Source organism: Drosophila teissieri, chromosome 3L (genome assembly GCF_016746235.2).
Source record: "Drosophila teissieri strain GT53w chromosome 3L, Prin_Dtei_1.1, whole genome shotgun sequence".
Classification (NCBI taxonomy): domain Eukaryota; kingdom Metazoa; phylum Arthropoda; class Insecta; order Diptera; family Drosophilidae; genus Drosophila; species Drosophila teissieri.
This window is the reverse complement of record NC_053031.1, coordinates 17,507,741-17,535,256: the sequence shown is the minus strand read 5'-3', so window position 1 is coordinate 17,535,256 and position 27,516 is coordinate 17,507,741. Positions and strand designations below refer to the sequence as shown.

The following is a 27,516-nucleotide window of genomic DNA, read 5'->3' as shown; positions in this document are numbered from 1 at the left end:
TAGAAACGAGCAGGAAAACAAAATACATTTAAGAGCACCAGTTTAGTAGGACAGACAAGTTCAATTTATTTATAAAAAGTTTTTAAATGTGTAGATTAAAGAATAGTTGCAAAAAATGAATTGTGTGTTTGATCATACCTTTGGTGCGGTTGAAGGAAACGTTTCCTTGTTCCTGTAACATAGTTTTTTACGGTACCATTAAAGTCTACGAGTAATGGGTAGAAGGTAAAGACCACTGAGCATTGGTGTATAACTTGGCTACTAGTTAGGCGATGCATCGCGATGGTTGGGAACTATGTGGATTCCATCAGTTAAATGAAGGAATATACATTTTAAATTAATTTACAAATTGTAACAGATTGATCGATAAATTGCTGTTGAGTGGCATTATGTGCAACTCTATATATATATATATAATTTTATTTATACGTATTTATAAATTTTCCCGTAGCTATCTGATTATTGGCTCGACCCATAGTGTAATAGAATGATTGTGTTTAAAAAAGTTGCATGCAAATGGTTTAAAAATGGGCGGATAGACGAACATGGCTATATCGATACGATTGTTGATACTTATTATGAACCTATATCAAGAATTTCTATGCCTATGCTATCTATAGCTATGGCCGCACATAATCACTTTATAGTGGAAAGCGTGCGTGCCCTTTTAAGTATGCTACACTTAGTGTTTGTGTGTGAAATTTAATAAAAGACATTTTAAATTTGTCTGCCTAGGTTTTGGTTTTATTGTATAAGTTATATTCTCTTAGAGTTTAGACATAAGTTGAAAGAGTAGTGAGAGCATTTGGTGCGAGGATTTTTCCTGTACACTCTTGCAGTTAAATATTTTAAAGCGTTGTACCAGGCAATGTGCAACACACTGTTGCCACTACGATCTAAGGTCCTACATGGCTACTTAAGTCATATCCGACTAGATCACAGTTGGTGGGGGCCTGAGGACAGCCCTCCCTTAACTTTATTGAGAAGCTCTCCGATCCGCTACGAGATCAGGACTAGAAGAGGCCCATGCTGGACACGTTCTCCGAGAGGATCATCTTCTGGACGTCGCAGAAGACATCGCGGATGCATCTGGTGTCCGTGGCGACGGTGAAGTGGTAGTAGCACTCCCTTTCCGAGGTCCCCAGATCCACCTGATTCCGCGAGTGGCGCTTGAACGGCTCCTGTGTGATATCCACTAGCTTCTGCTTGATGAACATCTTGGTCCAGTCACTCTCGCCGAAGCAATTGTCCTGCTGCGGCCTCTTGCAGAAGTCCTCGTACTCGGGAAAGTAGTCCACGATGTGCTTGCCGGCCCGGATCTTCCGCTCCATGATGTCGTACTTGTTGAGGAACACGATTAGTCCGGCGGAGGCGAGGAAGCGATTCTGCCACACGGCCCTGAACAACTTTAGGGCCTCCTGCAACCGATTCTGGCTGGGATCCTCGCGCAGATTCTGATCGAATTCGCTGCACGAGATCAGGAACAACACGGCCTGTATGCCCTCGAACACCTGAATCCACTTATTCCGCTGGTCCCTTTGGCCTCCCACATCGTACATCTGGAACTGCTGTTCGCCACCACCCATGCACTTGGGAATGGGCACGCGGAACGTGATTTGCGAGATGCCGGTGGTGATCTTCCGGCTGTGCAGGATGTCTTCGGTGCTGGGAATGTACTCGGCATCGCTGATCCGCACAAAGTTGTCCAGGAAGCTGGATTAAAAAGAGAGCAAGCTTTAGTTGGGGCTTCTTTTAAAAGAATGGAGATAGTGCTGATATGGAATCAATCCAATTAGATACTTACTATTTTGCACTATCCAGCAGGGGAAACTCATTTGAGCGATCATAGCAGGCGCGAATACCCACATCGTTCCACAAAGTAGTGACGTGGTCGCAGTACTCCTAAAAATACAGAAAAAGCGACCCGAAATTTAGTATTGGTTTTACGTGAGTGATAAAAAATACATCAACTTTTCACCGGAAGATTGCCAAAGGCGCTTGGACAGACAAGTACAAAAAGCTAATCCCATTGTAAAATCGTCTAGCTGAGCGTCTAAAAGAAGTTTATTTGCTAAATATGTGATAAGGATCATAAACGCCAAGATTGTGTCACCTCTCCACTACCATGCGAATGATCAACATCAACATCAACATCAAAACAAAATAAAAATGTTATACCGTCAACCTTGAACCTAAAAAAAATATATAAATTTCTAAAAAAAGATATACTCTAATTTTGCCTGATATGATTATTTATTTCCTCAGAAAACTGAATATTCGGGCCGTGTTCGAGTCACCTACTCAAACAGCACTCATAAATTGGGCAGAGCAAGGGGAATCCGAACTTCGGTACTTATTTTGTTTATGCTTGCTATTACTCACTGGCAAAACATAAAACCCTGAATGACTGGCATCTAGATCTGGCCAACGCCCCGCCCACTTGGAGACCTGAACAGCCTTGGTAATCTAATCGTAAGCCATATAATGACCACTGGTTAGAGGTAGATAAATTGGGGAAAGATAGGCAGATTGCGCTACATGAATCATATTAAAAGGCCGTTGCAGCTGCGGCGAACTTGAAAAAAAGGAAAATAATACAACCGGGCTGGGCCAGGAAGTCCGATTTACAAAACACTTGTTTTGGAAAGTTTTCAGACATTCCACGCCATCTAATGGACTATCAATGGGCTATCAATCAAATGGGCGCTGCTTATTGCTGATAAGGGGAATTCGATCGAAAGCCGTTGGAGATTTGACGCAAGTCCAGCCGATTGACTTCAAAGTCGTTTGCTCCGATTTTCGACAGCCACAACGAGTATGTATTTCCAACTGCGACAACACGACATCACGACATCACGACATCACGACACCACGACAACCGGCTTTGAAGTGCAGCGAGGGATAAGATACAGATAGGAGCACTCCAGGGCTCCGAAACTCACCTCATTCATATACTCGGGGGCCGATCCGGGCAGGGAGAGGATATAGTCTGCCGATCGCTCGCTGGTACAGCTGCCGAAATCGATTCCCAGCGCCTCCATCTGGCCCACCAATTGCAGGATGGACTCGTGGATGTTCTGGTATATCTCGGGGATCTTCTCCCGCCGCTCACTGTAACGTAAGGAAACGAAGACCTTGAGTATACTTTAAAGAACACATATTTTCCAACAAATAATAACAAAATCTTGGAAATATTAAGGCTTAAAACTAAATATGTTTGGCTGCGAAACTTACTCGTCGGTGAATCCGTTGATGTGCAGTATCCGCATTTGCTTGATGATGGTAGTTTTGCCCGACTCGGCGGTGCCCAGGAGCAGGATCTTGACGGTGGTGTCCCTCGCGCCCTTGGACATGTCCTTGAGCACGTGGTGGTCAAGTGGCACCGGGAACTGATCCTCCTTTTGGGCCATTACCGCCGCTGGTTTCGCCGGCTGTGGGCGCAAACACCGCAAAAGTCTGCATTGGGGAAAAGAAGAGAAAGCAAATTTGCTTAGCAGGTTTGTTTGGCGACTTCTAAGGAAAAACACGCCGATCAAAGGCATTGCTATATATAGCAAATGCTAAATATTTGCATACACCCCAAAGACCGTCACCCACCCAGACCTGATGTGTGTTTAATTAAAAGCACACAGAACCCGGAGGAGACAGAGGAAGATACGGGTACGTGGACTGTTTCAACTTTTTCAACTACTACGGAAAATACGCAATAGATAAAACCGCAATGGACCCGAAATGGAGTGGCGACGTGGGGTGGGGCTACTGGCGGTACTGTCTGGCTGGAACGCCAATCTCACGTGTCGACGGCGGCAATTCAAGCGATTTTTGTCAATAATTAAACAGAGTAGTACAAACTTTAATTAGGTGCAGGGTTCAGTGCGTAGTTCGCGTAGGTAGCTAGAAAATACGATTGGCTAAAATGCATTCTAATTGCTAGTAAGCAAACTTAATTGCCATCTCATCCCGACGATGTAGGAATTGTTTACCTTTGCTTTATATCGCAGTGTAAATACTTAAGATCATGACTGAGTCATAGCAAGTTTTGCAAGACATAAAACTGCAATTATCGCCTTCTAGTATGGGCATAATAAATATTTGAGGGGCAAGTCGACTATTAGACAATGCACTTCACGTGGAGCCATGGCATTCCTACAATTGACTTTAAAAGACCAGGTCGTTGAATACTTAGGCACGATCAATACTCGACATTACAAGTGCCGTCACACTTAGTTCTTGATGTTTCCAGATCGCAAAAAGACAAAACCATTTAGGCAATTCAATCTGAACTTGCCGCAATTATCAGCATTTTCTGGACCAACTTGCCGAGTTTGAACCCAATTAAAAGCAGTTAAAGAGTTATCAGTGAATTTGGGTTATTGGGACTCTGATTGGATCACGTTTAGATATCGCCAGACATCAGCCCGCATTCCAGACAAATTGTCCGGCAATTTAATTAACTGACTAATTGGCTAACCATGGAAAAATTATAGTCCCAGCTAGTCCCAGAATGGACGTACTTTGCGCCAGCTGGAAGTAAAGTATATCTGCTTTATATACCACCATCGAGTCAGGTGGAAATCATTCACTTCAAGAGATCGACCCAAGGGGGGATAGGGAAGTGGGGCTGGGCGCCAGCAAACTTTATGGCCGGCAATTCTAATTGGGCGATTGCCAAAACCCGCTCAAGACCATTGGCTCAGGCTGATTTTCGATTTTCGGCCTTATCGAAGGCGCCCGCCACTCCAGATACGAACCTGGAACCTATCGAACCTGGAGCATCGGGCATTTTGCCTCTTCATTCCATTTTCCAGCAGGTATGATGAAACTCTTGGCTAATTTCGGCTAATTTAAAAGGTGTCTTCTTCTCGGTGAACCATAACCTAGGCGGCCAGTTTACGATGCGCTTATAAAAGTTAATCAAGAATATTTCCCGCAATTTCGGTGGCAATCGAATCAGGAACGAATCGAATTGGGGAACTTTCGATGAGTGTGTCTATCTTTACGCCGCCGTCGGTAATTTCTCACTTGATTTTAACAGGCCCTATAAACTTGGCCGATGTATTTATGGCCGCTTACAACAAAGGAATGAAACCCAACCGATGTCCATTGACCTCCTTCCAATGCGCGGATGGCAACCGCAAACTATATCGCATTTCGGCTGATTGGTAAAAAACAAATAACACTACTCGGCCTGACAGCTGCCAAATGGAACGTGTGGCTAATCTAAACAAATAACCATAAAATTGTATAATTTATTCACAGATAATTTTTTTGTAATTAACTCGGCTTAGCTGGGACTGATGAGAATCGCGGAGAAGGGATTGCATCAGCCTTAGGCTGCCAATATGGCAAGAGATTCGAAATATGCAGGAAAACCTAATAGTTGGCATTCCCGCGGAACTCACTGAATTGTAATGATATTTCGAGCTAATATACCCCTTGAAAAGGTCAATCGATTTGTGGTCTTCCCATAAAGTTAATTTGCATTATCTAGCCGACGTGCAGTCTGATTTGGACTGCCCAAATAAGTGTGATTAGCTCAGCCAAATATAGAATGGGAAAACATATTGGATATTCCGCATTGATATCATTCGCCGCCCACTGATAGGAGTTATATGAAACCTGTATACCCAAAAGTTACTTTCCGCATTGGTTAGTCTTATCAAGCTGCATAAAGGCTCCAATTTCGTGGCCAAAACTGTGATTTAGGCGAATTCGAAATTTAGGTGGAAGTGTCGGCAGATAGGGGCCATATTGTTAATCATATATACCAAGACCCACTTTCTTAGAAACTAGAAACCCACCTTAATTTCATGGTTCTGAGTGCTGTATCAATTGTGGGCGATCGATTATGATTATGCCTTTTGGTGGAAACTTCTGCCGCCTTGTTTATACACTGCTGTTCACTGGTGCACAATTTGTTATTAAATACTTTGGATTCCACTGAGTTTCTGTTTTCTTTGGTCGGGAACGTGTTTATCGAGCACTTGAGTTCTCGTCACTGCTATAATAATATCCATTTGTCTGTATCACTGAACTTTAGCTCTTGCCTGTGATTCAGGGTTCCCTTTTTTTGCTGTTCAGCTGAAGGCCGGAACACGTCTAACACCGTTTTATGATCACACAGCACTGAAAGTCCCAGCGAACGGGGTGAATTCTTAAATATCAGTTCGTTTCCATTCAATTCCGAGATAAGGTCCCCAAAAAGAGAAAGAGAGAGCTCCAGCTCCAGCTCCACAATCCACCGACTGCGAGTGGGAGTGGGAGTGGGTGGTGAGGCGGTTTTGGGGACGAACGGGAGTCTCATAGCCACGAATCGTTTGTTAATTGCTTGTACGGGTGTTCAAAGTAAGAATGTACAATATCAGTGATAAGATAGCCGTCCGAGGGTAGCTCAACATATAGAGCAGTGCCCGGTGGAAGAGAGTTATTCAACAGAGAATAATGGGTATTATTCAGCTCTTAAATGCCAAAGTTGTCCAATCATCGATTCATTGTAAGAGTATCTAAATGTGCCTGGACTAATTTACAACGCACACGCACAGGGAGAAATAGTTTGTATTGGGTTTCAGGAATTATTATTCTTAATCAACATTAAAGTGCTGTGATGATATCGATCACCAATTCGTGTATGCTACCTGGATTTTTGTGGATACACCTGGACCTAAAAGCATCTAATCTCTTTTCCGTTTATAGACCATGAATGACTTTGGGCAATACCATACCTTGGAAATCCCAATACTATGAAAATACGAATACGAATACTACGAATACTTTGAAAACCCCATATCATCGACCTATTTTAGAAATATTTTCACTCCAAGTCGAGCACTAGAGCTTAACCAATTACGAGCTGGAGCCTTACATTTTTGGACTGAACCTTGCCCCTCTTCAGCGACAACTGTCATTACACTTGCTGGTAGGGGAGGAGGATTACAAGGGTAGAGCGATTGTTTGCATACTGAACGCATTGTTTTGCAACTATCTGCACTCGAAAACAGGGCACTCGAAAGAACATGTAATTAAAATACAGGCCCCGGTAACACAACTCAGAACAGAACAGACCACACCAGACCAGCTCAATTCGACTGGTCCGATCGGAACTGAGGTCTTATCGCGGTAATGGAAGATAACTGGCCACCAGGAGAGGATTTGACCCACTGTCAGGGACCGTAAATTAAGGGTTTCCCATGGATCGGGCCACTCACGGTTCACGGAGGTTCACTGCGATCTGGGTTCTCGAAGCGTTGAACCCGTTGACCGATATGGATCCGGGGTGCATCTGACCGGCGGGATTCCCGGGGGGTTTCGGTAGTTGCCGGGCGGCACTTCGCCACCCCACTCCACAGCCAAGGTCGCCAGCTGCTCGAGCCACCACCCACTTATCGGACAGTCGATGAGCTCTGATTCCACCCCATCCCACTGTACGGACTTAATTGTCTGTTTGCAAGTCGTCTGGGAGCTGAGAAAGAGTCACGATTCGAGATAGAGACATTTGGGCATGGCCCTGCAATTACCGCGAATTGTGCGAAAACTTTCCTACTCATTGAAGGCCATAAAGTCGATTTTATGGATCGGGCCCCCTCATTCGATGTTACCACTGGGTAATGCGGGCATGACAGAAAGTAGGAAACCTTAAACCGGCACCTTCATTTCGCCATAATTCGCTCAGTTTCAATTAGCTGGCACACACGTGAAGAGTTACTAATGGATTTTGCGGAATGGAATTCTAACTATTTTGTTTACCACAGACGAGATTGAAATTCAGGGAATTAATGGCAATCGTTCAAAATATACAACATATGTATATACAGACCCGAAAAACAAGTCGCCAATCATTTCCCAGTATCAGTCGCGATTTGATTCCACCTCTCCAGATGTTGATGGCTTCCGTTTCAGTAGACAAGAATCCGAAGTCAAGCGCACAAATCGTATGACTAGCCCGACCGAATGCCAAATAGTCCTCTCCCAAAAATACCAGCGCGTTGGCATTATATAAATCTGAGGGGGCTGGCGATCGGGATCGTAAATCTTAATCCGATTGGAACCCATTTTCGGAACGGTGGCGCTAATCATGTGGAACCTCTTTCTCTGCCCAAGTAATCTCCCCTGATAATGCAGGAGTATGCTCGTACTTGAGATCCCGATATTGGGTATAAATTAATGCGGAGCTGACCAACCAACTGTACTTTAAGTTGCGATGGGGATGTACTTTGAGTTCACTGATCTAATACTTAAATATTTAACATCTAGAATATTGAAGAATTTAAGGTATTTCTAGAAAATCGCAACACCTGTTTCCAGATCTTTCAGTACACATATGCATATATCCGTTTCTTTTATCTATTGGACCCAAGCTATATATTATTATATATATTTATATATATATATATAATATATTATTAACATTCCGAAAGTCTTTCGAATAGCTTGAACTACGTGTATACGATCGAGGTGTTATATCAGTCCTAGTGCCTATATGATCCTATCTGTGAGTCGAGGAGCCCCTGTCATCACGCAACCACGTAAGCAGCTAATTCCGGGGACGTTGCGCCTTCGACAAAGTTCCTGAACGTGATCCCGGGCAATCCATCCATCAAGTGCGGTCCTGATACCACTGCTCCTACGGCTGATAGATATAGCTGTGTACTTATGTACTTACCTCCCAACTGACTCCCCACTCGGGTGTATTTGTCTAATTCGACAACACAGAAGGCAGATAAACACGAGGCGCTTAATTTTGCGATTGTTATTGTTTTGGCTGCAATGTTGACAACCATTTGATTAAGGAACGATGGGTGGGGTGGATGTGGTTGTGGATGTGGGTGGATATATCAGTGGGAGCGGAGCACGTCTCCGGTTCATGGGTGGTGAACGATGGATGATGTACGAGCAGCAGGTTGAAGTTGAATGATAGCATGTTAGCCATGCGATCGAATGGTGGCAAAACAAGTGAATCACAATGGCAAACTGTTTGTTTTTTGGCTTAGATATTAAACGGAGTTACGAAATAAGTAATTTTAGAGATAAATGTAAGTCCCCCGATGGAACAAGCTTTAATTAATTGCCTTCATTTTCTGAAACGCAGAACTTCATTTCATAACTAAAGCTTTTAATAGCACCGGCAATAGTTAAGAGTTAAGAGGTAATCCATTAGGTTGTAATGGCCGTAAATCAAACAAATATACCTTTGAGTGCCAATGCCCTTACATCGAGTTTGCCAGAAAACAAAGCTGTTGAAAGCCGCTTGGACCTGCTTCTTCAAATAGAATTTCTTTATGCGCCCCTATTATAAAGATGTTGAGATTACCGGTGCTTAATCGCTAAATAATTAGCAGCGCCTCGTAAAGAGACTTTAACACCCTAGCACTCCCAATTTTAGGTCCCACTTCAAGCCAAGTTGTTGTGTTGTTTGGACACCGCTTGGTCACGTGTTTACGACACACTTTACCCTCGTATAAGGGGTAAGTGGAGCCAAGTGGTTCGATTTACCCCATATGCATATGAATGGTGCTTGCGCTGCGAGTTGCAACATAATGCCTGCATTATCTCATTGCAATACTGTAATACTGACCGATCTGCGTTGCGTTGAATGGGTCAGTTCTGGCATTATATGGCTACATGCGCAAGTTCTTCGATTAAGCAAGAAAGAATGATTGTGTACTTCGGTTCCACCATTAAGTTCTGTGATAAGCCTTAGCCGCTTGATAGCAACGCACATTGGAATACTCTTTAATACATTCACTAATAGCACGGAGTCTTTAAGGCTTTTATGAGATTTAAGTAAATCCGGTCGTTGTTTTTTTCAGGGGGTTCCCCCTTATCGGAGAACTCGATTACATACCACGTACAAGAGATTTATAGTGGCGCAACCAGACCTTGATAGCTCAATCGTCCATCGGTGCCTTAAGCTACGTTATGACACAGCAAGTTAGTAGTTAACCAATTAAAACATGCAGGCTCTCCAGTTAAATGTATGTATTATATTATGCTTTACAACTAGGCGAAAACAGTTGGGGCTAAAAGAAGAATCGAATGTATTGCGACAACGCGGCACGGAAGTGGCATCCTCTCTTCTGCCACCCCATTTCACATCACTTCAGAATGGACCATTTGAGTTGTTCACGTGCCGATTGCAGAACCTAAAAGATAGATAGCACACACATATATAGATACAGATACTCAGCAGTAATTTCGATCAATTAGCTAATGAACCAAATCAAAATGAGCGCGAAGTTCCAGAACATGTTCACCAGTTTTATTTAAACATTCTCAGAGTACAATGGATTGGGCAATATGGGGAAAAGTAATCAAAATGCAGTAACAAGTGCAAAAGGTACAAAATTTGACAACGATAAACAACTACTTTAAGTCGTAATACGTATTACTATCTGGAAACATTAATAAAAATAGGCACAATTTACAACATTAAAACAATTTTGTTGAAACTAAAAATAAATCGTAATTTAACAGAAATTCTAATAACAAATAATTGTATCCAAATGTCTAAAGCAACTTATAGCGCTCAATTCCGTAACAAACTACATATAATCTTCGAGAACAAAAAGCCTGTTTATTTGATCATAGGGCGGGTAAAACTAAATGAGAATATATATGACTGCAGGTCATCGAATTGCGAAGCGAAAACGAAACCAGTTAAAATTAAAGTACAAACGGCTACCAACAAGTTGTAAACACTTAGAAGAGCTACTAGGTAGTGAGACTACCAAAATATACCATTAAGGGTATTAGTTACCTGGGCAACGGTCTGTTCGGCAATTGGAATGTCATCGTTGCGCAGATCAACGCGTTTCACCACTGACGAGGGATCCGCATCCAGAATTATTCTGTTTAGAGACAGGTTTTGGTTAAAATAAAATATTTGTTGTTTAAAATATAATGTATACAGTGAGGGCAAGGCGCGACTTTTTTAACTTTAGGTTGATTTTGTAGCTCAGCCTGTGGTCATAATAATCTATTCAAGCGTAGGCCACAGGCCTTACAGGCACAAACAAGGCCTCACTTTACCTGGCCCAAATGATACCCTAGTAAATAACAATGTGTTTTCGGGGTATTTGGACCGTTTCGTAGATGAGCTGCTTCTAATGGAAATTCCTATAACCTTGCCCTGCGTCTTTCCATCACTGTATACAGCAATACACACCCTCCGTCGCAGATCTCGTCAAAGGCCAGCATGATGATCTCCAGGTTATCCAGCACCAGGCGCTTCTCCACGTTCTTCTTGAGGATCAGGCTGATGGAATCGTAGAGGCAGTTGAGCACGGAGAGGAGAATGAGCTCGTTCTCGTAGGCGTTGCCCATCACGTAGAAGAAGAGGTCCACGTTGCTCTTGTAGACGCAGGTGAGTCCGTCCAGCATGATGATCTCCGTGTTGGAGCGGTGCGTCTTGTTGAACAGATTCTTTTCAAAGGCCTTCTGCTCCTTCAACGTGGACAGGATGTTCTTGTCGTAGTACTTGGCCAGGATGCGGTTGCCATCGTTGTCCATGATGCACATGCCCTTGATGATGTCCTGCGGCACATATTGCGTTAGATTTTATGCCATTAATTTGTGTATTTTTCAATTTACCATCATAAATCCGTCCATCTTCACTTGTTTTCGTGTCTTACACGTCACTTTAGTATGACCGTATCGCGACCGCTCAATTATATCAACAAAGCTGCACTGCCAACTCGCGCCACAAAATAAATAGCTAGATAAATCCGCAACTAGCTAGAAAACAGATGCAAACATTTTTAAATTTCATGTAAACCGTAATGTTATTAATATTATTATAATATATTTTTAATATTAAGCTGAAAGGCTGTGGTTGGCATGCTTTAGCTGTCTTTATGCTTTTGAGCTTGGGTATGAGCATATTTTTCGGCACTAAAGCACAAAATAGATATTTATTTATTTTTATATTGCTAGTTACTACCACAAGTTTATAATTAGTATTGTCCCTTTAGCTATTTTATTTTTCCTGTTTATTTTTATATGCAAAAATTCAGAAGTAAACCGACATGTTAAAAAGGTGATTTAGTTTTTGTATGTGGAAGAGAATGAAAGTTTAAATCTAAATTACAAGACAGGGTTTCAAAAATTACTTAAAAAGACCGAAATGAATTTTTTGCTGAATGATTATATATTATATGATTATATTTAAAGTCCTAATTAGAGCTACAATTTTGCTTCAAAGTCACTTGCCTTTGATTTGTCTGTTTCAAAAAGAGGGAACAGTTTTAAGAACGTAGGAACTACTGCTGACAGTCAAAATTTGAATATTTTAGTAACACCGAACAGACACACGTATAAATTATTTCTGCTCAGCCAACGAAATTGTTAGATTCAATTGTGTATATTTTTATGTGAACAAATAGAAGCCATTGTGATGGAGACTTTGCCGGATGAGTACTTAGCCCATCCAGATCAGGAGCTTCTCGGGTGCAAATTGGACCGCTCCGCGCGCCGTCGGCATGACCATGAAGCCATGGCAGCTGCCCATGTGGTGCTGACAACCACGGCGGTGAAACCGAAGCCACCAAAGCCGGAGTCCAAAAAGCTGCGCAGGAAGCTATCCGAGTGCGAGCAGGAGAAGCAGTCACTGGCCCAGGCCATTCAGGAGAAGAATCTGGAGATATTCGACTTGAAGAAATCGGTTGATTCGCTCAACGAGGTGCTCAACTCGGTGCCCATTGATGAACTGCGATGTAACTCCTCCATTGCGGGCACCAAAATCCTCGAACTGAGCAAGAAGAACCGCCAGATGCGTGCCGAATTGGAGCAGGCAAAAAATCGGCTGGGTAAGAAGGATGCCCAGATCGAAAAGCTGGAGAAGGATCTGCGTACCCACGAGGAGAAGCTGCAGCAGAACCAGGATCTCCTAAAGAAGGGCTGCTCCGCCGATGAGCTCCAGGCCAAGATCAACAGTATGCAGCAGAAGCTCTTCGAGACGCGAAACAGGAACACTGAGTTACAAAGCCAACTGAAACTGGCCCAAAAGTGCTTGCAGCACGAGATCGGCGAGAGCTGCAACATCAACATCCTGGCTAACAACCTCAATCAGGCCAATTGGCGTGGTCGTGCCCAGCAGATCATTACTCTGACCCAGAAAGTGCAGGAGCTCAAGGCTCGATTGGATTTCTACGAGGACCGAGCCGTAGATCGCACCGAATATGCTCCAGTGCCGTTGGGCTCAGATCTGGACTTGGTCAGCGGCAACTGCCGATCACATCATGCCAGCTCAGAGAGATTAGGGGGAGGCGATGGCGGCGGAGCCACAACTGCTAGCTTCGATCGCTTCACACCGGGAGTGCGTAAAAGTGAGATTCTTCACCGAGCCAAAGTGGAAGCGCTGGAGAAGGAGATCCTTAGCCTGCAAAGTCAACTCGAGGAGCAGCGCAGCAAGACTCTCGCCCTAAAGGTAAGGAACAAGAACCTCAACGAGGAGATGAACAAGTACAAGATTCGATCCAATGAGCTGGAGGAACAGACCGATTTCAATGGCGTCAATATCAATACCATGAATGACAAACTGAACCGGCAGAGGATTCAGTACGAGAGCCGTCTGGACGACATGCGTGGCGAACTCATCCGGGTGACCGAGGAGCGGGATCTTTCGCGCCGACAAATGGAAGAGCTGAGCGGCATGCATCTGGATCTTCAGACGGTGGTCAAGCAGAAGGATGTGGCTATGGCCAGTCTGCAGGACATGATCAAGAAGCTGGAAATGGACCTGCGCGCCCTCTCCGGCGGATTCCTCTTCTCTTGTCGCGAGTTTCGAAAGGTAAAAATGCGTAGATTAAAGAAGCTATTCAATTGCTAAATCACATTCTGCAGGAGGAATTTGTGGGTATCCTGGATGCCCTCGAGGTGGAGAAGAACCAACTAATAATGCTCACCAAATCCCTGGGAGACCGTCTGGAGACGGAGAGAGCGAAGAACGAGGCTGCTCAGGAGCAGATCGGCAAGCTAAAGACCCGTATCGGCCGTCTGGAAGTTAAGATCAGGGATCTAGAGAAGGAACTCGATGTGCAGTCCGACAAGAAGAAGCGCACCCAGCGAATGGCCGACTACGCCAGTTCGCTGAGTCGCACTTCTCTTAACGGATCGATTGGTTCCTTCTGCTTTGAAAACCAGTCCCAGTTCCAATCCACCACAACTCTTAACTCGACCGCACAGCCTGAGGCCAAAATAGAGGATCTCAAGAATAAGTAAGTAGAAGTATCATCTCTTCATTAAATAACTATCGTTCGTACGTTGTACCAAAATAATTATATAAATTATGAACAAATTTTAAATAACATACTTCAACTGCTTTTATTCTCGTAATATTTCAGCCTTGAACTGGCCAAGGAGAAAATCACAATGCTGACAGAGAAGCTGGAATATATCACCGAGGAGAAGCACGCAGACGCCAAGTTTTTCGAAGACACTATGAACAGTACCAAGAATATTATCCTTGAAACAATACTCGGAGCCCGCGAAAAAGGATCGATGGATCGTAGCATAAATGCGGATAAAACCACGAGCGAGATTTCCATTCAATAATGAAGATGAGAAAACACGATTTGTATTTTGATTAATTTTTATGTTCTTTGCAATGCGGGCAAACTCGAAGAGAAGTCTCGCCATATAACTAGACTGTTATTAAACTTACATGGCATTGCAATGCACATCATGAATTCTGAAGTACATAGATAAATACGAGTTTTAAATTTTCATAAATTTTTATTTTATTTGTAACACGTTCACAAAACGAAGCCTTTGGCGCTGCTTCTACTTCAGGATAAGATTAGATTAATTCAAGTATTTGTTAGGTGATTTCTTTCCACTCGAAGCATTTCCAATTGCATTATGCCTATATAATTGTTATTAATTGCTTTCTATAGCTATGTATGTGTGTGAGTGTGGTGTAAGTTAAGTTAATAATACATTATATAGCTTGACTTGCCATAGAAAAACGATTCTCCAATCACATATTTAATTATTTTTAGTTGTCGTTTGTAAATTGTTTCGTTACTTGCGTTAGAAATTCGTTCTCCATTGCATGCATACGGTATGAAAATGTATAAGTTACAGTATAAGTATATTTTATTGATTCTTTAATGCATTATTGATAAGCCTAGTAAATTGGTTTTATCTAAAAAACACGTTTTAGCAAATTAAAGGCACTTTCAAGGATTTCTTTTGTGAAACGAAACGATATCTCCTTATTCTCTCTTCAATTTAACACTAGAAACAAACAATATAATTATTATTATTCTCTTAACAAAAATATATATATTAAAAACATGAATCTCCCCCAAAAACAAGAACAATATCTTCCATGTCCTACTCGTTTACACAGATAAATTGACAAAATGGTAGGGATAAAGACCCCATTCAGACCGATCAGAATCTGAGTGGATTGCTAATGCGAAAAGCTTTCAAAAAGCCTAAGAAAACTTGGGGGAAATTTGTGTTAGCTTTTGCCCCGTAAGTATTACTTTGAGAACTTCTAATTAAATTAGAAAACCTTTGCCTTGGGATTTTGCTATCCACAACATGTTATGCTGAAGCACTTTAGCTAATCGAATTGTTTATAGATATCCGTATTTGTATATGATTAGTAAGCTATAGTGTACGATTAGCTGATTAACGTTTTGTATACTCTTCAATAAATATCTATATAAATTTGATTTATTAAGGGCTGTAGATAAATGCAAACTTGGCTGGGTTAGCTTGGTCGCTCAATTTCTTATTGGAATCGGTGCAGATATATGTTCCGCTTTCATATATTAGTCGATTCATAGGTGAAACACATTCGACGCTGTTGCTGATTTCTCATAACTCTGCTGTGGCTTCGTTTATTTAATAAGATGGATATCGGATTGTTGGTTCTTGGTTGGATTACTAATAAATTTAAAATTAATTAATCAATTTCCCTTCTCTTTTTACATAATCCGCTGCTTTGCTATATATAGTATTTATATATCTATGTATGTAGTGGATGCAGTATAAGTTAATGCACTAAAGATTTAAATTTTGGGTGTTGGTTGGGGTGTGGGACTCCCATCATCGCCGGCGCCGCCTGAATACGTGATTGAAATAGTAGTAAATGTCCTGCTCGGCCTGCTGCTGCGGCGTCTTCTTGGCCAACTCCTGCTGCTGCTTGGAATCCACTTGCGGATGGTAGTTGCTGTAGTGGTTGTAGCCATGCATGTCGTACGGATTGTGGTGACCCGGATGCATGCCTGCTGGCGGAGGGACTCCTCCACCTCCGCCGTGAACCCCGTGCCGTCCGTTCCTCATCATTAGATTCGCGTGCATGTTGCGATCCGCAATGAAAACGTTGACGAAGAAGGCGAGCACGAGCAGGATGTAGAGCAGGCAGATGAGGATCACCACAAACTGCTGGCGGCAGCAGCAGTAGTAAAACATTCCCTATTATATAACCGCCTGCTCCACATAGTTGGCGGGCAGCATGCCGGTCTTGCCGGTACGCTCCACACGTCCGGTCATCCAGCCTGAATCGATCGACTCCACCTCGAAGATGACGTCGCCTTCGCGGAAGCTGACCTCGTCGACGTCCTGCGCCTCATAGTCGTAGATGGCTCGATAGACGCGCTAAAATATAGTATACAGCACATATATTTGATAAGTGTGTTAAATATGATAAACATCCATTTGAAACATACCATAGAAGTGCTCTGTCGAGATTGTTTTTCCTGAAGGGAGGAGTAGGATGGCTGCTGGCGCATCTGCTGTTGCTGCGGCGGATGCTCCTGCTGCTGCATCATCTGCACCTGTTGGTAGTACTGCTGGTGCTTCTGCTGTTGGTGAGCCTGCTCGGCGGCGGTAAGCGATCCGTAGATGCCGTTGGCAGGATCAATATCGGAAACGGAGCCAATGCGCTTGGGGTACACGCTGTTGCCTGCGAGGACATACAAGGCTGGATTAGTTCTGTTAACGCTACATATTTTCTAGCCGGGGACAAGGACAAGATGAGTGTGTAACATCGAGCTGAGCGCGCACTATCACTACCTCGAACTACCAGCTAGCCTGCTCCGCAACTTACCACCTTGAGTGCCCCGTGGCTCGGAGCTGTAGACCAAAGTGGTGCTGGACCGGCCGGCATTGGGCACCACCCTTGGTCCATCCGTGAGCGGATCGTAGTCCGCTATCTTCCCGATATTGCTGCCGCCTGCCACATGCTGTTGCTGCTGGCTTGGCACATGGCCATTGCTGGCGTGCTGCTTAACGTTTATCGAATTTTCCGAAGGAGTCACAGCGGTGTAATTGGGAGACGCGTACAATTGCTGCAGGTGATTCTGGGCAGCTCCTGGCCCGGCTGCCACTTGTTGCTTGCCGTTGCCATCGTAGGCGACACTGGCCGCCGAGCGTCTCATTTGTGGCGGCAACATTTGGGTCTGGGAGCCGTGCCCATTATTGTTGATGTTGCTGTGGTGGCTGTGCGAAATGCCGCCGTTGCTGGCATTGTTGTTCAGCAGGCTGTGGTGCGATTGCTGCTGTGGGGCAGCCACCAGCGTGGGGTTGGTGCTCTGTTGCTGCTGCTGTGGCTGGTCGTACTGATCCACGGAATTGCCGCTGGGGTGATGGGAGTTCTGGAGTATGGCCGAGCGCATCTCATTGTAGCTGTTAAGCGCTTGCTGCTGCGGATTCGCCGGCGACTGTGGTGGCGGCATCTGTTGCTGCTGGGATGTTGCTGTGGGATACAGATGTGAGGCTTGTTTAATGGCTTGCTGTTGCAGCAGCTGCTGCTGTTGCTGCTGCTGTTGTTGTTGCTGCTGCTGCTGGCGCAGCGCCTGTGGTTGCTGGTAGTGTGCATAGGGATCGTGCAGTTGTTGCTGCTGTGCCCGCTGTTGCTGCTGTTGTTGCTGATGCTGCTGTTGCTGTTGGAGTTGTTGGTAAGTGGGCGTTATGGCCGCTGTGTTGTATTGCTGGTGTTGTATGGGTGGCGGTGGCAGGGTCTGTTGCTGCTGTTGCAGATAGTGTTGGTGTTGGTGTTGTTGCTGCTGCTGCTGCAGTTGCTGCTGATGTTGCTGGTACTGCTGCTGTTGTTGCTGCTGCTGTTGGTGTTGCAGCTGCTGTTGTTGCTGGTGTAGTGTCGTCGCTGCTGGCGGAATGGGTGAGGCTGTGGGTGCATATTGCGAGAATTGTTCAGCTGCCAATTGCTCAGAGAAGTATTCCGATTCATCTTTTCGATTTTTTCGATATTTATCGATTTCGCGGTGGCGATTAATTAGTTGCAACATTGTCCACAGTCGTTGTTGTTAGTGTGGATGTGTGTGGTGGTGGTGTTGTTGTTGTTGTGTTGTGTGTATCGTTAGGTTAACGGTAGTTCAGAAAGCACACATATTATGTTGTTGATTTTATTGTTGCAGTTGGTTGATGGTGTGGGATAAATGGCAACAAATGATAAACAAAGTCCACAACAAAATAAAAGGAAAGAAAACAAACCATAAAAAACGGCATTATAATCAATATTAATTACACAATGTGACAGCTGTGATGGAAATAGATACAACATGGATGGATAGTGCAGAATTGCAAATTCTGACTTGCCACATGCATTTCTATACAGTAGAAGTACAGTGGATACACAGTAAGGATACGGATTAGGTAAATAAAATCATAAAAAAGGGAAGGATAAGAAGGAAAGGGAAGACTTTTTTTTTTGAGTAAAATAATTCAAGTGACATTTAATAGAAATTTAAATGTTTAATTCAATGAACAAAGAAATCAATAACAACCGCTACACATGTTCTCTGTAAGCAGGCTTTGTAATTTTTTGTGACCATTTGAATGCATGCATGAGTGAATGACGTCAATAGACTATTATAAACACATTAAGTCAATTGAAATTCGAATAAATTAATTCAAACAGTAAGCCCGGCCCACCACCAACTGACCATTATTAAGCGAACGAGCGGTCGCAAACAATAAAGCTTTAATACCAGTGATGATGAGGAGGAAAGATACAACAGTTAGAGGCTTGGAGGGGTCTGGTCTCATAGAGATGGATATAGTGATAGATACAGACGGAGGAAGGAGGTCGAGTGCAAGGCGACTACTCACTGCTGCTGTCGGAGACCTCGGCGGATCCTCGCTGCTTCTCCATGGCCGCCTTCTTCTCCAGATCCCCGTGATATGCCACGTTCGATATGTGCTTCGTGTTCTGTTTGATCCTCAGCGTTTCCGGGTCATCGGCCACCTGTCGGATGCAAAAGCAATTAGCAACGGCATGCTCCAAATGGGGGATGCAACTGTACATATATCAAGCCTTATCGCAACCTTAGGACAGATATATGTATGTTCCGCACTGAACTGAACTTCATAAAGACCGCGCTTTAGTAATATGTACATATGAAGTCAAAGGTGCCAGTTAGTACGAACCGAATTTACTTATCAAAATGTACTATATAAACATTTCAACGACCTATCCATTGCGGAACTGAATTAAACCTAATAAGGAATAAGTTCGCAATAGAAGTAAAAACAACTTTGGATAATTGCGCTTCCTGTGCACATCTTGCACTCTCAACTTCTCTGCACTGACCTGTGTAAATTTGCCCTTGGCCTTCTCAAAGTCCGCGTGGTACTTAACGTTCGACTGGATTTTCGTGTTCTCCGCGATGCGCTTCAGCTCGGGCGTATCGGCAATGGCCGTTGCCTTGGCCTTCGGGATGTGTCTGCAAGAGGGAAGAGGGGGAGGGGAGAAGGGGTTAGGTTATAGATCAGCAGAGTTAGAGGAGTTAACGCTGGTCAACTGTGCTAGCAGTTGCACAGTCGCTCGTTCTGTGGCATGCCGCACATAAAGTTCATCATCATACTCGCACACTGCCGGTGGCAATCGGAGCTCTCGCTGAAAATTCTCCACGCCAGCTGGCCAACTTGGATTTCGGATTTGGTTTTCGGATTCACGGAAATTCCGCTCGAGTGGGTGGAATGTGAGATGCTGATTCTGCTGCGGGGGATATACATACATATGTACATATGCTCATTCGCATATACTTATATAAGGCCACAGCATATCCTACATCTCTGATTTCATGTTGGCTTCGTGTGAAAACCTCTGACCTCGCCCCTCTGCTTTTATCAATTAAAACAGAGCCCCAAACAGCAGAAACTACGTGTACTTTTGTGGTTTGATTGGGGTTTTCTTTAGTTACCCTCTGGCAACTAACGGGAGTGCACTTCCACAGATTTTTCTGTGGCTGAATGTAGTTTATCAAAAGCCTGATTAATATGCTAGTGGTTTACTCTTAATTTGCCATTGGGTTTAGGCAACTTTTAGCTTGTCTGGGAAGTTTTAATCCAAATAATTAGCATAGGAATTAAATAGAAGACCACAATGCCAATTTATTTGGTTCAAAGCATGTGAAAAGCACATTGAGGATTAGGAATGCTATTGCCAAACTATTCATTCACATTCATAGAGTAGGTAGCTTTCTGACGGACATTTCATTTTATTTAGTGTTATTTTTAAATTAAATAAAAAATATATAAAACATTCAAGCAAGCCAAGCCTAACTGATAAAATCCAACTAGAAGCCATTGAATAAACGCAAAACACAATAACGTTGATATTATTATGGCACTTTCTGGATCAACTTCCCAGTTTCGTCCCCACAGACTAATACATCAATTTAATTATTGGCAGCAGCAAGGAATAACATGGCGCATCTGTTATGCGAAAGTAATCATGGCGAACAAACACACGCAGTTTTGTGCAGTTCCATAAATTCACGACTCTTTTTGTTTGCAGCCATGTGCGGAGTGCTTTAACCTATCAGCGGGCTAATCGATCGATAGATCGATTGGACAACAACCCAACTGATAACCAACCTCGATGACTCGACTCGTGAGGTTGATAAACCCACAGCGGGGAAGAACTCCTTTCTGCCTTTTAGCCCTATTGGCCCCTCACCTCATATAACAGTATTGTAAACGTAATTGCATGCGAGTCTATTGGCTTTATAGAATATTTATGGGTTTTTAGCGATGTTATAATCGCCTACAGCTGGCGCCGACTTTCGAAAGGTGGTAGATGGCAATAAGTTGCAATCGCTGTGGAATGCGAACCAGCGACAAAACAATGACAACTGTCGCACACGCACAGAGGTGACCACCATCGAGATGGATGGTAATGGTACGGCTCGCTGTATGGTATATAGTACATATATAGTATTTGCTATAATGGCATAATGGTGCGGTACACATACGGTGGACAGTTGATAGTGGCACAAGGCCGTTTAATGACCAAAGCGTGTGAGCAGCACCAGACCCAGAATCACTGAGAGAGCACCGATGCATGTAGGTCTATTCCAAACAACAAGACTTTGTGTAAGCTGTCCTAAACGCGACGAAGGTTGTATACTCTCTACTTACAATCCTATCTATCTAGTAAATATTCAGGTTACTAAAGAGATCCGAATTTAAAGACTTTAAAGGACAACTGGGATATGACTATACCGATTTAACTATATATCTCCAATTAAGTTTAATTAATTTGCAATCCTACAACTAAGTGTTCAGTCTAGCCAAAATAGTATCCTTGCAAATTAACGTACTGTTTTCAGATAGTTTTCACCAGCAGATACCTCAGACAAATAGTTCAACCCGCGAAAAGGGTATACCCAAAGTGCAACAACAACGCACTGTTGTTGCCGCTGCAAGCTTTGCTTTATCGTTCAATATGCGTTGCATGTGTGTGCCACAGATAGAAACAGGGCAGGAGAAGCGGTGGCGAGGCGGCGGGGAGGCGGATGAGGTGGTGGCCAAGGGGCAGAAATAAGTACAAAGCCCGAACCGCAGAAAGCATCGTCCGCATTGCCGTTGCGTTCGGTCGGTCAAATTGCTGTTGTAGCTGGCACACATTGCTGCTGTTGTTGCTGTTGCTGCTAGTTGTGTTGCTTGTGCTGCTACTGTTGCTGGTAGCTGGTAATGATGACATAACAATGCTTGAGCGCCCGGAGGCGACATTGGCGAGCGTCTACCACCAGCGGATGTCTCAGCACGTTCCCAATAGATCAGCAGCAGCAAAAACAACAAAGGCAGCAACAGCAGCATGCACGTCAGCAGCAGCCAAACTAGCAACAACAATGCATGTCCATGATGCAATTGTTGCTCCTTTTTTCTGCTTCACATTTTATTATTATCAAAGAATTTTAAGAATTTTATTTGTAAACAATACAGAACCGCATAATCGGTAGCATAAATGGTTTCCAAGAAGAACAAATGTTTTTTGGGCATTATTTCTACATTGTATTATACATTTTAAGAAATATATTCTAATATAGAAAAAGATATATATTTCTAAAATTGTAACTATTGAACATTTGTTGTTTTACACAAACAACTGCTTTAATTGACACAACACAGGGTATCTGTTAGTCAATTGATGGCACCAGTTGTCCCTGTCGCTGTTCATGATTTCCCACACAAATTGCTTTTGATGGAAAAGAGGATATCTGGATTCCCGGCCATCAAACTGGACCACATCGCGTGGTAGTCATCAAGCATCGAAAGACCATCCAAACCAGGCGCAAACCACCCATAGCCAGCCCAACATATAAACGAGAAAAACGGTTCGGACATTCATTGGATGTCAACATATTTTTCAGCTTTTTTCACTCTTGTTTTTTACTTACTCCTATTTCTTTGTTTTTTTAATTTTTCCCATGTGGAACAAGCAGTGACGGTGATTGGTGTTGAGTTACCATGACAGTCTTTTGTTGTTCGACGACTTTATGGTGTTGTTGTGCAATGGATCAATGTAAAGTAAGCCAGGGAGGGGCAGTTACGACTTAATACTGGCCATTGCTGATGAGATGGGATTCACAAAAGACTGCATAAAGAATTACTACCCACTTTATATGGTTGTTTAAGCAAGGAATATGAATGTTCTTTTTAATGATGGTTGTTTCTTCTTAAGTACATTTCATAAAGCATCGCATCGAGATGGAAACGTTAGAAAGGAAAACATATTCAAATATTAATTTGTGGCCAATTTAATAAATAGGGTAAATAAGAATGTGCGAAAGTTAGTCTCTTTATTTAATTAAATCGCGATTGGGAACTTCCTGCCATTTATTAAACAGTCTATAGAAATGTATCTTAATTGTCTGATGGGTAATATGTTGAATATATTTTCTCATAAATAAATGATTTCCTTTACTGCGCTGACTGAGATGGCATAACAAAAAGAGAAATCACTTCACACATAATTTGCAAAAGCGTTTAAATTGAAATTAAATGCATGTTCGGCCGATGTGATAATCTCCACCCCTTCTCACCCTTCTTCCCTACGCATTTACAGCCAAAAGTTTTTGGCATTGGCCCATCAACGTCATCATCGGTATTCATAGTCCGTTGCAGTCAATCAAAGTGAGCATAAAAGTTCGAAAATCCATCGCACAGACAGCGACAGCGAAAGGGAGTGAACGACAGTGACTGTGTGTAAATTCCCATCGCGTGTTTAAAGCTTTTAAAAATTCATATTCAATAGCCGGATAAGAAAGGTGTTCCCGGGGTAATCGTTGACACCACTCCCAGCTCATTTCGGTAGCTAAATAGGCGACCCACAAATGTTTGTATTTAGCATAAAATAGGGGACAAATGAGACAATGCCCCCAACTCTTCCAGGCAGCCAGTCTGTGGACCCAACTATTTTTTGGTAATTGAAAAGGTTTTTGTGGCCGTTGTCACTTTTGTTTTCTATTTTGTGGGCGGCTTAAGTAATCAGACGAAGATATATGCACAGCTACCCATATATCCCATATAACCATCGGTATTGTTCGGATATTTAAGCCGCGTTTTAAAACGAAAGTAAAAAAAATGGGGGGGAAATGTGATGCAAAATGAAATGAGAGAAGACGAGAAGAAAATGTGGCACAAGGGGCGGGGTTTTTGGATGATGGGTTGCATGACCATGGTTCACTGGGTTTTTATGTTAATAAATAAATGCCAATGATATATAGAAAAGTATCAGCCTTCTGTTCGGCAGATGTTTCGCAAACCCCGCTTTTTATTTTTTTACTTTACACAACCAAGGGAGAACGAAACGAAACGGAATACAAAATAAATGCGAAAAAACGAGCAAGACATTGTAAACATCTCGTTTTCTAGTTCAATTCCAACTAAATGGGGCCTGGTAATGTAATGTATACAAAATTGTATGAATAGAAGTAGTTCCTTCCCACATTTGTACACATGTGCATGTGCATATATGTACATATATTACATATGTACATATGTAAGTGTACTTTTGGTTTTGGCCCAAAGCCGGCTTCTTTTCCTGTCCTGTCCTTTGGCTTTCGGCCTTAGGTAGACAACGGCCAGGAAAGCCGTACTTCAAGATGCAATTAGGGCGAGGAGAAAGTTTCGTTTATAGGGGATGGACATTTATCCATAAGCTCTAAGTTGTACAAAGTTCCACATTTCCTCTTGTGAATAGACCGGACAACAAAGGAAGCTTGGGATATTTACTGAAACTAGTTTGATCCAAGAGTTCCTATTTATTTACTTCTCCTACTTGTTGGATTGCTATTGAGCTCTACTTGTATATGAATGAAAATCAATTCCGAAACAAATGAATTTTCTAGTAAGGGCAACTAAATTTTTAATTGGTTTCAGATTGATTTCGATCCTAATGAAATGAAGTCCTTGCATCACAATAAACTACAAATTTTAAGTCTCAAATCATTTCCCACATCATCCAGTTTAATATCCAAAATTAAGAAAGTTTCGCATCAATCTTGGAGTACTTTTCCCATTTTGAGCACTTCCTTCCCTGATACGAGCGAGTATCATATCCATGCCCTCAAATCCAATTAACAATCAGTTGTCGGGCACTTCAGCTTCATATGTGGCCCAACTTTAATTGCACGTTTCCCTCATTTATGCTGTGAATGAACTTCATAATTTATTGCAATCGTGTTATCCCCACTGGGTTGCTGACCTCTCGGCCCAAGAAAGCGGCACTATGAAAACTTTGTTTTGACCCGTACGTAACTGGATGGGAAACTATCTTTTGTCTGCAGACGGAACTTAACAGAAGGCTCCGAAGAACAACCAGGCTGGCGAAACTTCCCGAGCAATTATAAAATGCAAACCAAAAAGTGGAAGTTGAAGTCGCCGCAGTTGTAAAATGCAAGAAACCCAAAGTTGGGCAATAGTTGGCACGTAAAAATACCCTACATAAAAGAAAAAACAAAGTTCTTCAGGTGTTCATAAGGATTTATAAATGACTAAAGCCTTTTCCTTTCCGGCAATTCAAAATGAAAGAACGATTCAGAGCTTAATAGTTTTCATTAATCTCGATCTGAAATGAACTCAGGGAGTTGGGAATGGAATTGAATATGCCCCTTTAGAGCCGCAAGTACCCCGCATAAAAATCTAGATCGAAGACACGGACAAAAAAAGGAGGAGGAGCTCCGGATTCCCGCACGTGGCGTCACGTAATCGGGGAGCAGCATTTGCCGGATAGGTGCAAACTGTTTGAGGAAATGCAGTGAAAGTGCTGGCAGCGGAAAACGGGGCGTAACCGCTGCCACTTTGCCGCTAAACCACATTGCCGAAGCTGAGTCCATGTTGCAATTTATGCAGGCGATGACATCAGTGGAAATTCGCACAAAGCGAACGGGACATGTGATACCAAGCAGACAGCACGGTTGGTTTTCGCCTGGAAAATCGTGATGGGCGGAGAAGGGGCACTGCGCAATGGAGCTAACGGACGCATAACTCAATCCGCATGGAATTTTTATTCCCGCAGCGGTGGCATCCACAATAAATCTGCATTAGAGCAGCAGCAGCAGCGGTAGTCGCAGTAGTCGCAGGACAGAATGTAGTATAACCAAAGGAGGACGGTGCGATCCGATCCCCGTTTCACTGCGCCCCTGGCTTTTGGCTCAAGGCCAGCAAATGCTGCCACGCACTGCAGCAAAAAGAAAATATTGGGCAAAAGGAGCCGAGGAGCTGAGGAGCTGTGGAGCTGGCTGGTGTTGGCCACAATACAAAGCAAAACACTTGCTCTCTTGTCCGCTTACCCAGTCCGGTATGTGTGACATTGTCTACAACAATGAACATGACACAGCATCAAGCGGAGTCTGGTCAGGGGTGGAGTTCTGGTCGGAAAAGGGGGCTCGCTCGTTGGCTTCTGGGAACTTGGAACGCCCCCCAAGTGACACAGATTCCCCATGCGAAGCGATTCCCGATTTGAACAGCTCAGCAGGAAACGGGAAAAGCTTTGTGTGCGCGAGGCGTCTAGATGGCAGAGTTGATCACCTGCTCTTCAATAGGAAAACTAGTTCTCGGAGTTAGGGAAAGTTACGAACAAAAAATCAACTTTAAACTATATGTATGTAATTTACGTTTAACTATGTTGCTCTTACGTATTCTAAACACAAATTTAAATGCAATTTGTTTAATGAAATGAACCAACCGGTTTAAAAGAATCCAATTTAAAATGAAATATTTTCATCGATAGCATTGCAAGCTCTTCGACTATTCAAAACACATAATTAAGCCGTTAGCAAAACAATACCGTCCGTCATAGGCAAAAAAGAAGTAGATAAAAAAATAATATTGTTGTAGATATGAAAACAATAGCTGGCTATCATTTCTAATCAAAAGAACGTAATAAAATGAAATCAAATGAAGCCGGAATGCAATCATAGCTGGGCCCAAAGGCAAACAAGTGCTGCAGATTTGAAAAATTCAACTGCAGCCATTAAATCTAACTCTAAACGCTATTAGAAGCAGCTGCTGTTATCAAGCGAACAATTAACTAGTTCACCGGGTGAACTGGAGTGGGTTTCACCGTAGCTCCGCGCCTGGCCCACAACTGCATTTCCGCATTCTGCACCCATTCTGCATCCACTCCGCCGGCATTCCTTATTCAGCCCGGACTTTTCCCTAACCAGCTGCTGCGCTTTTTGCTCACCCACTTGCAGGGAGTTTTTGCAATTTTCCAGTGAATTTAGGCGTTATCTTCGCTGCCAGGGGCACTCTGCCCCACCCACACATCCACTATCTCAGGGAGCGATTAGATAAACGACGCTAATGAAGATTGCCAGGTGAGGGAGGCAAATCAAGGTTGACCATCCTCCATCGCATTCCGATTTCAAGTGGGTGCGATGCGATAAGGCTTAACGTGATTGCCCCACTGTGCTCCACAATTGTGCATGGGTCCCGCTGGCGGTCGGTGGAGGAGGAGGACGGTGAGGGGGATGGATGGAATTCTGGGGGCTAGGGGGTGGTATAAACTTGGTTAAACTTACGCCTCGCAGTAGGGCATTTTGTTGTAGCCCTTGTAGGTTTTCATATTGAGCGTCATGCCGCATTCTGTGCATTTGAAACACGTTTTGTGCCATGTCTGAAACGAAAGAAAAGAGGGGAAAAACGTTGAATTACAAACGGAGAATCAGGGAAATTGTCGAGAATGCAATATTATTATTGCTATTTGTTGTTTTTTGTTTGTTAGTGTGGCGGTGCTGCTATTGCTTCCTTTGCTCT

At 43.2% G+C, this 27,516-nt stretch overlaps 5 protein-coding genes across 7 annotated transcripts in view; 1 reads left to right on the top strand and 4 right to left on the bottom strand.

Annotated features, from left to right (window-relative positions):
* Positions 1-731: 731 nt before the first annotated feature.
* Positions 732-6,113, bottom strand: LOC122616301 (guanine nucleotide-binding protein G(f) subunit alpha). Its single transcript, XM_043791709.1, has 5 exons — positions 5,802-6,113; positions 3,235-3,456; positions 2,943-3,111; positions 1,805-1,902; positions 732-1,713 (listed from the first exon to the last, which is right to left on the bottom strand). The coding sequence occupies exons 1-5, from the start codon at positions 5,810-5,812 to the stop codon at positions 1,014-1,016; spliced, it is 1,200 nt and encodes a 399-aa protein (XP_043647644.1). The 5' UTR covers positions 5,813-6,113; the 3' UTR covers positions 732-1,013.
* A 3,847-nt stretch (positions 6,114-9,960) lies between these two features.
* On the bottom strand, positions 9,961-11,765 carry LOC122617102 (coatomer subunit zeta-1). Its single transcript, XM_043792804.1, has 4 exons — positions 11,587-11,765; positions 11,162-11,529; positions 10,754-10,844; positions 9,961-10,139 (listed from the first exon to the last, which is right to left on the bottom strand). Exons 1-4 carry the CDS (start codon positions 11,602-11,604, stop codon positions 10,092-10,094), a joined length of 525 nt encoding a protein of 174 aa, XP_043648739.1. The 5' UTR covers positions 11,605-11,765; the 3' UTR covers positions 9,961-10,091.
* A 460-nt stretch (positions 11,766-12,225) lies between these two features.
* Positions 12,226-14,724, top strand: LOC122615480 (coiled-coil domain-containing protein 13). The gene is made up of 3 exons (XM_043790401.1): positions 12,226-13,783; positions 13,837-14,210; positions 14,337-14,724. Exons 1-3 carry the CDS (start codon positions 12,389-12,391, stop codon positions 14,545-14,547), a joined length of 1,980 nt encoding a protein of 659 aa, XP_043646336.1. The 5' UTR covers positions 12,226-12,388; the 3' UTR covers positions 14,548-14,724.
* Positions 14,725-15,817: 1,093 nt separating this feature from the next.
* Positions 15,818-16,419, bottom strand: LOC122615482. Its single transcript, XM_043790405.1, has one exon. It carries the CDS (start codon positions 16,417-16,419, stop codon positions 16,054-16,056), a length of 366 nt encoding a protein of 121 aa, XP_043646340.1. The 3' UTR covers positions 15,818-16,053.
* A 6-nt stretch (positions 16,420-16,425) lies between these two features.
* LOC122615478 (LIM and SH3 domain protein Lasp) overlaps positions 16,426-27,516 on the bottom strand; it is a 28,225-nt gene continuing 17,134 nt past the window's right edge. Inside the window, exons 2-7 of one of the 3 annotated variants that reach the window (XM_043790398.1) lie at positions 27,282-27,376; positions 19,559-19,691; positions 19,078-19,213; positions 17,057-18,196; positions 16,677-16,912; positions 16,426-16,605 (exon numbers count right to left, since the gene is read on the bottom strand). In XM_043790398.1, coding sequence (XP_043646333.1) covers positions 16,426-16,605; positions 16,677-16,912; positions 17,057-18,196; positions 19,078-19,213; positions 19,559-19,691; positions 27,282-27,376 — 1,920 coding nt within the window. The remainder of the gene's footprint in view (positions 16,606-16,676; positions 16,913-17,056; positions 18,197-19,077; positions 19,214-19,558; positions 19,692-27,281; positions 27,377-27,516) is intronic. The other 2 variants (XM_043790399.1, XM_043790400.1) reach the window with 2 other exon arrangements.